At 46.8% G+C, this 12,048-nt stretch overlaps 1 protein-coding gene across 1 annotated transcript in view; it reads left to right on the top strand.

Moving 5' to 3' along the window:
- Positions 1-12,048, top strand: part of LOC139267160 (flap endonuclease GEN homolog 1) — a 68,684-nt gene that overhangs the window by 25,404 nt on the left and 31,232 nt on the right. Inside the window, exons 6-7 of the mRNA XM_070885046.1 lie at positions 1,536-1,609; positions 9,269-9,360. Coding sequence (XP_070741147.1) covers positions 1,536-1,609; positions 9,269-9,360 — 166 coding nt within the window. The remainder of the gene's footprint in view (positions 1-1,535; positions 1,610-9,268; positions 9,361-12,048) is intronic.

The raw sequence follows: 12,048 nt of genomic DNA on the forward strand, positions 1-12,048 counted from the left end.
GTGAGGCTTGCTGCACCATTCTTTCTGGCTGAAGCACTTTCACACAGGTAGGAAAATGGTTTATTTAATCTTTTCTTTGCTTATAAATGTTTATTCAGGTTGGATTTATTTGTATAATATTTGTATAAGTATAAATAAGGATTGATTGTAGAATTTAGTGAGTTCCCTTCCCCCCCCCCCCCTCCCCCTCCCCCCACCTCGTTCTGGACGCCTGATTTGTAACCTGCGCCTGATTTTTTAATGTGCAGAACAGGTTTTTTCAGTTCTACAAAAATCTTCACTTGCTCCATTCTACTTTAGTTTGGAGTACATTTTCACTGTGGAAACTTTCAAATCAGGCGTCAGTGGCCGGACACCCCCCCTTTTGAAGAAAAAATTCTCTTCCAAAGTAGAACTGTTCTACCTGACTAGAACTGCAGAAAAAAAAAATGTGGAGAATTGCGAATTCTAAGATAGTCCGTTCTCCACCAGTTGCTCCTAAAAATCAGGCGCAAATCATGTGGAAACTTGGGCCCAAGGTGTTGGATAATCAGAAGCATGGGTTTATATCAATTAAAGAAGACGAGGCCAAACATAAGAAATAACTTTATGCTTTGGGTTGTTTTCTTAAGGAATAGACTGCCTTTTAGTGCAGTCCTTAATTATTCAGTTAAAGTAATCTAAATGGAATTGGATAGATTGCTGCTTCTGAATGCTATAGGGAAGGGAAAAGGTCATATTTGGTACTGAAGCAATAGTGATGGCTGAACAAGATGGACTCCATTTCTTCTTGCATTCTTATGAATTATGGATGGTTTTGTGCTACAGACTCTTCAATTAAAATTAAAATGAGACTGTTATCACTTGGTTCATTTATAACCCTCATAGCCTTGAGGGGAAAATGGTTCAATTCCCTCATAATCTTTAAGAAACCATGGTTTTAATTTTATCAATTCATATTTTATTCATATTCAGAATGAGATCCAGGCGATGCAAAGATAGGGTTTAACTTTATTTCCTTTCTCAGTTGAATATGCTCCAAGTATCCTATGGGGGCTTTCTGCTGTCACTGCCGTTTATTTTGGATGTATGCAGTGAATAAATGTGGTTTAGGTAATAAGAGTATCACAGGATGCTTCAGATGATCCTTATTTGATTAACCTGATCTGTGACTTGCTTATTCATGACATGTAACATCCAGCAGCTATGATACCTGGAAATATATTTTGATTAGAACTGTAATGTGTTGGGAACATATTCTTCTATTGTATTGTGAAACCCTTCACTGATGTTGATAAAGATTGTAATATTATTCCAGTAATGGTATACACTGCAAAATGCTTTAAAACTTTGAGAAAACTGTAGATTTAAAGTTGTTGCCCAATACCCAGATGATATGGCTGTTACACTATCTGAGTTTATTGGTTGTTTCTATCTCTTTCTAGACTCGCTGTTAATATTTATAGCATCCTCCTAATGCCTTCATTGGATTGAGATTTTCTCTTGCGTATCTATGTATTTATTTTTTATGTATGTTTTTGTTTTTCTGCCTATAGGGAGTTCCAGGGGTTGGGAAGGAACAGACTTTGAGACTGATTGAGGCACTGAATGGACAGAGCCTACTTCAAAGGTAGACATAATTTTAAGACTGCCAACAGGTTCAAGGAAGCTATTGTCTCCCTGGTCCAACCTTTTAGCTTACATACTGACGTGTTGAAATAACACTTATATTGCAGTAATAAGGCTACTCAAAAAACAAGAATTACTTTACAAGTCTGATAACCCGAAACTGCTAAAGTAAAGGGCTAAACCGCAATTGTACAGAAAATCAGTGCTTTACCTCATCATCATCATAGGCGGTCCCTCAAACGAGGATGACTTGCTTCCACAAGAGTTCACAGATGTTTCAATGAAGGACTCGATGTTCCAGTCCTGAACTCCAATTGAGGGGTTGTGGAAGATGCCTGTGCGTGGATTTTTTTTAACGTGTGGTGACCGTTGCACATCAGCCACCACATGGGCTCGATAGAGCTCGGCCTTTATCCAGTGGCAAGGGTTGAACCAGGACGACTGGAGATCTGCTCTGCTGCACGGACATAGTGCGCACACATATCGCAGTGTGGTCAGGCCCTTGCTGCCTCTGGGACCTCTGCTCCTCTGGGTCCCGTACCCTCATTTGCCGCACTTTTGCCCACTTTTACCCATGCTCATCCTGTCATTCCTTTTTTTTCCTATTCTCTCTTCCACATTGTCTATTTATTCTATTTAACCGAAATTACATAAGAACATAAGAAATAGGAGCAGGCCATTTGGCCCCACAAGCCTGCTCTGCCATTTAATAAGATCATGGCTGATCTGATCATGGACTCAGCTCCACTTCCCTGCCCGCTCCCCATAACCCTTTATTCCCTTATCGCTCAAAAATCTGTCTATCTCCGCCTTAAATATATTCAATGACCCAGCCTCCACAGCTCTCTGGAGCAGAGAATTCCACAGATTTACAACCCTCTGAGAGAAGAAATTTCCCCTCATCTCCGTTTTAAATGGGCAGCCCCTTATTCTGAGACTATGCCACTAGTTTTAGTTTCCCCTATGAGTGGAAATATTCTCTCTGCATCCACCTTGTCTCGTCCCTTCATTATCTTATGTTTTGATAAAATCACCTCTCATTCTTCTGAACTCCAATGAGTATAGGCCCAACCTGTTCAACCTATCTTCATAAGTCAAACCCCTCATCTCTGGAATCAACCCCGTGAACCTTCTCTGAACAGCCTCCAATGCAAGTATATCCTTCTTAAATACGGAGACCAAAACTGTATGCAGTCCTCCAGGTGTGGCCTCACCAATACCCTGTACAGTTGTAGCAGGACTTCTCTGTTTTTATACTCTATATCCCCCTTGCAATAAAGGCCAACATTTCACTTGCCTTCCTGATTACTTGCTGTACCTGCATGCTAACTTTTTGGGTTTCATGCTCAAGGACCCACATGTCCCTCTGTACTGCAGCACTTTGTAATTTTTCTCCATTTAAATTATTATTTGCTTTTCTATTTTTTTCTGCCGAAGTGGATAACCTCACATTTTCCCACATTATGGGCCCAATTTTGTTCATGACTTGCTCCAATTTTTTTGGAGTAAATTGATTTTTTTGGCATAAGTTTAAAAAAAATGCCATTTTCCCCAATAAACTTGTTCCAGAGTGAGTAAGTTCGTCCGATTTTTTTTTTTTTAGTTGAGTTTTTTTTTCAAAAGAAGGAGTTCCCAGCCACTTACGCCAGTTTTGGCCATATATGCCACTTTGGCCAGCTAAAACTTACTCCAAATTGACTTAGGTCAGCGAATGTGGCCAGCTCTGAAAAACATTGCGGGCAGTTAAGAATTTGGCTCAGGTTAGTACATTTAAAGCACCAAGACTTACAAAGCACAAAAATAAGCATTCAATAACAAATAAAAAGTAGAAGGAAGCTGAGAAGACCTGCACCTAGACTTACAAAGCACTTAACAAAGGCCAAAAAGAATAATAAGCAATCAGTCAATAACAAATAAAAAATAGAAGTCCTACCTTTATGCCAGAAACAAGTTTTTTTTAAAGTTCCTCCCATTAAAACACTTTTTTCCCCACCCCCATCAAAACACTCCCACCCCCCTCGCCATCAAAACTCTCCTCTCCCCTCCCCCCCCCCGCCATCAAAGCTCTCCTCCTCCTTCCCCCCCCCCCCCCAAAACTCTCCTCACTAAACAAAGCACAACCATCAATAAATAAAACTCGAGTCCTACCTCGGCCGGGAAGTCAGCCGGCTGGTGCGGGAGGCCACTCGGCCGGGGATAGTATTGTGTTCCTAACACAGATGAGGCTGCACACAGGGAAGTTAAAGTAACAGTGACCTCAGTCTTTATTAAGACACTCCAGAGTGAGGAGCAGGCCTTGGGGGTCGGCTTATATACAGTGCTCCCAAGGGATGCTGGGATCTCTTGGGACTTCAGGGGATGCGCTCCCTGGTGGCGGAACATGGGCGTGCATGCTTTACAGATACACATCACTACTTCCCCCCCCCCCCCCCCCCCCCCCCCCCAAAGTCAAAGTGAAAACTATTCACAAGGTGAGGAGCCTTTCTTTCCCTGGTGGACCCTCTCGGTACAAATGTCTGTTCTGGTGTGTTGGCTGTGTCCTCGCTGGGCTGGCGTGTTGTTGGCCCTGCAGGGCTGCTGGGTGAGCCTGGCCTTGCTGGGCTGTTGGGCGTGATGGGTTTGATTTCCTGGTCTGGGGTTGGTGTCATTGATCCTTTGGGTGTGTGTTGTGGGCTCGAAAAAGGTGGTGCCTGTTGTGGGTTGTTCAAGGCAGTCTGTGAACCGCAGCCTCGTTTGGTCCAGGTGCTTTCTGCAAATTTGTCCATTGTCTAGTTTGACTACAAACACCCTACTCCCTTCTTTAGCTCTCATCGTGCCCGCGATCCACTTGGGACCATGTCCATAGTTTAGCACATACACAGGATCATTCAGATCAATTTCCCGTGACACAATGGCGCGACCATGGTTTACATTTTGTTGCTGCCGCCTGCTCTCTACCTGATCATACAGGTTGGGGTAAACCAGCGAGAGTCTGGTTTTAAGTGTCCTTTTCATGAGTAGCTCAGCCGGGGGCACCCCTGTGAGCGAGTGAGGTCTTGTGCAGTAGCTGAGCAGTACTCGGGACAGGCGGGTTTGGAGTGAGCCTTCTGTGACTCGTTTAAGGCTCTGTTTGATTGTTTGTACTGCCCGCTCTGCCTGCCCATTGGAGGCTGGCAGAGGTGACATGTTTGATCCCATTGCGGGTCATGAATTATTTAAATTCGACACTGGTGAAACATGGCCCGTTGTCACTGACCAGTATGTCAGGCAGGCCGTGGGTGGCAAACATGGCCCTCAGGCTTTCAATGGTGGCGGTGGCGGTGCTTCCCGACATTATTTCACATTCAATCCATTTTGAAAAAGCATCCACCACCACCAGGAACATTTTACCAAGAAATGGGCCCGCATAGTCGACATAGATCCTCAACCATGGTCTGGAGGGCGAGGACCACAAACTTAGTGGTGCCTCTCTGGGCGCGTTGCTCAACTGAACACATACGCTGCATTGCCGTACACAGGACTCGAAGTCAGAGTCGATACCGGGTCACCACACGTGGGATCTGGCTAGAGCTTTCATCATGACTGTACCCGGGTGTGTGCTGTGGAGATCCGAGATGAACGTCTCCCTGCCCTTTTTGGGTAGCACTACACAGTTATCCCACAACAGGCAGTCTGCCTGAATGGACAGTTCGTCCTTTCGCCACTGGAACGGCTTGATTAGCTCTCGCATTTCAACAGGGATGCTGGCCCAGCTCCCATGCAGAACACAGTTTTTTTTACTAGGGACAGCAGAGGATCTTGGCTGGCCCAAGTCCTAATCTGGTGGGCCATGACAGGTGATTTATCATTTTCAAATGCTTCCATGACCATCAACAAGTCCATAGGCTGCGCCACCATCAACAAGTTTTCAGGCTGCGCCATTTCCACTCCCGTGGTGGGCAATGGTAGCCGACTAAGAGCATCTGCACAGTTCTCGGTGCCTGGCCTGTGGCAGATGGTATAGTTATACGCTGATATTGTGCGTACTCACTTTTGTATGCGGGCTGAGGCATTAGTATTTATCCCCTTGCTTTCAGCGAACAGGGATATGAGGGGCTTGTGATCGGTTTCCAGCTCAAATTTGAGGCCAAACAGGTACTGATGCATTTTCTTTACCCCGAACACACATGCTAATGCCTCTTTCTCAATTATGCTGTCGGCCCTCTTGGCCTTAGACAAGCTCCTGGAGGCATAGGTGACAGGTTGCAACTTCCCCGCAACGTTAGCTTGTTGTAATACACACCCGACTCCGTACGACGACGCATCGCATGCTAGCACAAGTCTTTTACATGGGTTATACAATACAAGCAGCTTGTTGGAGCATAAAATGTTTCTGGCTTTCTCAAAAGCAATTACTTGTTTATTTCCCCATACCCAGTTCTCACCTTTACGCAATAACACATGTAGGGGCTCTAAAAGGATACTTAACCCCGATAGGAAGTTACCAAAATAGTTGAGTAGTCCCAAGAACGACCGCAGCTCCGTGACGTTCTGTGGCCTGGGCGCGTTCCTGATAGCCTCTGTCTTGGTATCTGTGGACCGAATGCCGTCCGCCGCGATATTTCTCCCCAAAAACTCCACTTCTGTTGCCACGAAGACTCATTTCGACCTCTTCAGCCGCAGCCCTACGCAATCCAGTCGCTGGAGGGCCTCCTCCAGGTTTTGTAGATGCTCGGCGGTGTCCCGACTCGTGACCAATATGTCGTCCTGAAAAACCACCGTGCGTGGTACCGACTTGAGTAGGCTCTCCATGTTTCTCTGGAAGATCGTTGCAGCCGACCGAATTCCAAACGGGCATCTGTTGTAGATGAACAGTCCCTTGTGCGTGTTGATGCAGGTGAGGCCCTTCGAAGACTCCTCCAGCTCCTGCATCATGTAGACCAAAGTCAGGTCGAGCTTGGTGAATGTCTTGCCTCCTGCCAGCGTCGTAAATAGGTCGTCTGCCTTAGGTAGCGGGTATTGGTCCTGTAGCGAGAAACGATTAATAGTTACTTTATAATCGTCGCAAATCCTGATCGTGCCATCACTTTTGAGTACTGGAACAATCGGGGCTGGCCCACTCGCTGAATTCCACTGGGGAGATGATGCCGTCACGTTGCAGCCTGTCCAGCTCGATTTCCACTCTCTCTCCCTCATCATGTGAGGTACCGCTCGCGCTTTGTGGTGAATGGGTCGTGCCTCTGGGACCAAGTGGATCCGCACCTTCGCCCCGGAAAAGTTTCCAATGCCTGGCTCAAAAAGGGAAGCAAATTTGTTAAGAACCTGGGTACATGAGGCCTCATCAACGTGTGATAGCGCTCGGATGTCATCCCAGTTCCAGTGGATTTTGCCCAGCCAGCTCCTTCCAAGCAGTGTGGGGCCATCGCCCGGGACAATCCAGAGTGGCAGTTCGTGCACCGAGCCCTCGTAGGTGACCTTGACCATGGCGCTGCCCAGGACAGTGATGAGCTCTTTGGTGTACGTTCTCAGTTTCGTGTGGATGGGGCTCAGGGCTGGTCTGAGTGCCTTGTTGCACCACAGTCTCTCAAACATCTTTTTACTCATGATGGATTGGCTAGCACCAGTGTCAACTTTGGAGTGGGTACAGAGACGATTCACTAGACTGATTCCGGAGATGAGGGGGTTACCTTATGATGATAGGTTGAGTAGACTGGGTCTTTACTCGTTGGAGTTCAGAAGGATGAGGGGTGATCTTATAGAAACATTTAAAATAATGAAAGGGATAGACAAGATCGAGGCAGAGAGGTTGTTTCCACTGGTCGGGGAGACTAGAACTAGGGGGCACAGCCTCAAAATACGGGGGAGCTAATTTAAAACCAAGTTGAGAAGGAATTTCTTCTCCCAGAGGGTTGTGAATCTGTGGAATTCTCTGCCCAAGGAAGCAGTTGAGGCTAGCTCATTGAGGGAATTAAGGGTTACGGGGAGCGGGCGAGTAAGTGGAGCTGAGTCCATGGCCAGATCAGCCATGATCTTCTTGAATGGCAGAGCAGGCTCGAGGGGCTAGATGGCCTACTCCTGTTCCTAATTCTTATGTTCTTATGTCCAGTTCCATGGCTACGGGTAAGCCATTCAATTTTACGTTTAGCATTATAGGTGAACATTTCGTTGAAAATGTGTGCACCCCGTGTACTTCAGCATCTGTCTCCTCTCTCTGAGGCTCGAAATTGCTTTGGTCCACCATGGACCGATCTTTCTCTGCCACGTGGTGGTTAGCAGGTTTTGCAGAGCTCGTTGGAGGTGCCCCATTGTTCCACATCTCTTGTAAACATACCCTTTGAAGCAGCATGAATAGGCTGAATGGAAGCCTCCACAGCGCCAACAAGGTGTGAATTGCCTTGCATTCATCCTTTGTAGGGACTCTGAGTCATCTGGGTCACCTGAGGCCTGCTGGCAGTTGCAGACTCGTGGTTTCTGCCCTGAACATTTCTGCTCGCAAACACAGTTCCAGTTAATTTATGAACATTGCTAGCACTTGTGTGCTGAGAGATTTGTTTGGTGTTATCACTGGTGGACATAAACGATTGTGCTATCGCAATGGCCTTACTGAGGGTCTGTGTCTCTACAGTCAAAAGTTTTCGTAGGATGGTCTCGTGGCCAATGCCGAGTACAAAAAAGTCTCTGAGCATCTGCTCCAGATAGCCATCAAACTCACATTGTCCTGCAAGTCGCTTTAGTTCGGCGACGTAGCTCGCCACTTCCTGACCTTCAGATCACTGGCACGTGTAGAACCGATACCTCACTGTCAGCACGCTCTCCCTGGGGTTAAGATGCTCCCGAACCAGTGCACACAGCTGGGATGCTGGGATCCCTTGGGACTTCAGGGGATGCGCTCCCTGGTGGCGAAACATGGGAGTGAATACTTTACAGATACACAACAGATAGGGTGTGGCGAGCATCGGGGCATCACTTCGGCCGGGGATAGGGGCTGCGAGCCTCGGGTCCTGCTCACAACCGCAGCACACGCTGGGAGGGTGAGGAGTATACGCGCAGCTGCCGACAGTGTTTTCTGCGCTGGGGTGTTATTCCGCCCCCCACTTCACTATCTACGCCATGCTGGGACACCGGAGATTCGGCAGAGCGGGCAGGATGGGGTCACTTTTTTTCGCTGCTGTTTCCAGCGCGCAAAGTCGGCGCATTTAAGGTAAGTGCGCCGAAAAAAGGGGTTGCGGAAAATTGGGCCCTATACTCCATCTACCAATTTTTTGCCCACTCACTTAGCCCGTCTATATCCCTTTGCAGATTTCTTGTGGCCTCCTCACAATTTGCTTTCCCACCCATCTTTGTATCATCAGCAAACTTGGCTACATTACACCTGGTCCCTTCATCCAAGTCATTAATATAGATTGTAAATTTGTCCCTCATCTACCTAGTGCAACCCATTTTCTTAACATCAGCTTTAAATCTTTTCCTTTCTTCTGTCTCCACACTCCCACTCGCGTTTTTGGAGGTCGGGGAGCTTTCCTTTTTTTAAAATTTCTTTCCATTGGCTAAAAATAGGCTTTATGGTCAGGTTTACAGCCGAGATTGTGTCGGCTAATATGGACAAGACATTAAAGATCAAATATTTTTTATTTACTGATAATTAATGACAGAAGAAAAAAGTCGAAATGTGAAAGAAAGTGACTTTCATTAATCTTTCTAGGTTTAAACTCTGGAAACGAGAGTTTGAGGAAGTTGCTACTCACGATACTGCTGTTGAAAAGGAAGCACACTGCTCGGTGTGTCGACACCCAGGTACCCAGCTCTAGATTTCATATACACTTCAAAACCACGGCATAGAATTCCTAACAAATCCACACTTACAAGCTAACAAAATTCATGCCATTTTTTTAGTAAACTGTTAATAAAGCCCACAACGTTTTGAGGCTCAATGGCCTTGAAATTGGAACTTTTAGTGCTGGCCGTTAAGGCCTGCGTAGGTGAAAAAAATGTGCGGCCGCCTTACTTCCGACAGACGGAATTTTCGGTAGGTAGGCAGCGCTGCCATTGCCTGCGCTCGCGGAAAGTATTTTAATTAGCAAAAGAGTGACATTAATCGACGTACAACACCAAATTAACGCACGCTCATCCATTTTGGAGCTCGCCACTCCTCTTGTGGCCCTCTTCAAAGCATGCCCATGCGTGCAGGCGCTGACAGCGTGGCAAGGTGAGAGAAAGTTACAAGTTATCCCAGCTATAACTGCTGGGATAACTTGTAACAATATGGAGAGCTCAGGCTGTGTTATTGGAGTGAAAACTGCTTTCAATGAAATGCATCAAATCTCCCTCTTGCTCAGTCAATCATAGAAGGTAAATAAAATAAACTATACTGTTTTACAGTTGTAAAAATCTCAGGAAAAAATCAACGCTGCATTTCCTTAAATTTTATACATTGTGTTTTCTAATTTAGGAACTGATAAAATAAGGTACAAAGTTTAGAAATCTATTTTTAAAAGGCTTAGCACTATGGGCCCAAGTTTGCGCCCCCCACCTCCAGGTGCGTCGACTTTGTAGAAGAAAAACCTCGCCTATTCTCCCCACTGCTGGAACGTTGCAGGCCCTTGGCGTGACGCAGCACAAGCAGTGGGGGACGGAACCAGGTCCCTTCAGCAGCCGGGACGTCTGCACATGCGCGCCAGAGTGTGTGCACATGTGCAGTAGCTGCTCGCCCCCACAATCTCTGCAGGCTGTGTGGGAGGGGCCCGAAGCATGCCGCCCCTAGCCCTGGCCGAATGGGCTCCCTCATCGGCAGCCCGCTTCCTTATCCAGCCACACACACGTTGACCTGGGAATCCCGGCTGCTGAAGGGAGATGAGGTCGGCTGGATGAAACAGGTTGTGTCTTTCCAGCACTGCTTGTGGGTCAGGAGGAGCAGGAGTGCTACCACCGGCCCACCAAGCTTACCTGTAAACCACCCGTAATCAGACCCCCGTAATCAGCCGAGTCCCCCCACGATCGGACATGGCTTCCCTCCCCCCCCCCCCCCCCCCCCCCACTCTTCCCGATGTCAGCTCTCCTCCCGATAGCGGACGCCAGCTGTGGCTTGGAGCCGCAGGCCTACCCACCCGACAGCCAGGGGAGGTGCGTCAGAGGCCAAAATCGGTCAAAGAACCCAGCATGGCCAGGGACGTGGAGGCCCTGCTCCACCCCCCCACCACCCCCGCCCTGCTCACAGGTCTCCCTGCCTCCCCGTCCAACTGGTAGCTCCCCCCCCCTTCCCACCAGGTCTCCCAATCGGCGGCATCCCCCCAGCCTTTCTAATCGCCGACCAGGGCTGATGCTCCCTTCCCAGTACTGGGGACCAAATCCAAGCGTCCCAAGCTGCAGTCTTCTGCCGCTGATGGTTCCTCCCACCCACCAGCCGGATTGTCCATTTGGCCGGCAGCTGGGCAGGAGACGGTATAGACTCTGTGCAACAGTACCCAGTTGCTAGTGTTTTTCTGCAGTAAAGCTTTGCTGAAGGTAGAACTTCTGTTATTTATTTATTGATTGATTGATTGTAAATCAAACAAGAATAATCATTCAAGTTTACTCTTCTTCTACTTTCAAAAGGAATTCTGTGAAATAGTTTGGCTGAAACTCTTATTTACAGGACTTGCTATAATGTATTTGCTAGTTTACCGATCCATTTTTAATCTAGTTGTTTAGTGCTTTAAGACTTGGTGCTGGGTGCAGGTCCTCTCAGCTTCCTGGTATTTTTTATTTGTTTTTGGTGCTTTAAATGTACTTGCCTGTGCTGATTTCTTAGCTCACTGCAAGGTTTTTCTGTGTGGCCACATACGCTGGCCTAAGTTAGTTTGGGGTAACTTTTAGCTGTCTAAACTTGCTTAAATGGCCAAAACAGGCGGAAGTGTCTGGTAACGCCCTGTTGGAAAAAATACTAAACTTAAAAAAAAAGCCTAACTAACTCACTTACACTGGAGCAAATTAAATGGGCAGAATTGTGATTTTTAAGATACTCCAAAAAAAAATCTAGTTGTTCCAAAAAAAATGAAGCACCTCCTGAACAAACTGGGACCCTATATTCGCAGCAAGAGTTCTTCAAAAGTCTGCTTAAAATTTAGTTGAACACTCTTCTGCACCATTTACAGCAGTGAACTCCTGACTATGGTCCCCTTTTTGAAAATGTATTTCTGCTCCGCTCATTTTTATCAACATGTAGCACCACTCTTTTTCCGGGCGGCCGTTAGCCTTGGACCGTGGTGTCACTGCCCGTTTTTCGGCCTAATTGAATTTCTAAGCCTATATGTTTACAAATGTATCAGCAAATCTTTTAAGGACCATGATTCTAATAATTTGATGAAATAAGAACATAACATAAGAAATAGAAGCAGGAGTAGGCTATTCGACACCTCGAGCCTGCTCCGCTAGTCAATAAGATCATGGCTGATCTTCTATCTCACCTTCACTTTCCTGCACTATCCCCATATCCCTTGATTCCCT

Source organism: Pristiophorus japonicus, chromosome 7 (genome assembly GCF_044704955.1).
Source record: "Pristiophorus japonicus isolate sPriJap1 chromosome 7, sPriJap1.hap1, whole genome shotgun sequence".
Taxonomy (NCBI): domain Eukaryota; kingdom Metazoa; phylum Chordata; class Chondrichthyes; family Pristiophoridae; genus Pristiophorus; species Pristiophorus japonicus.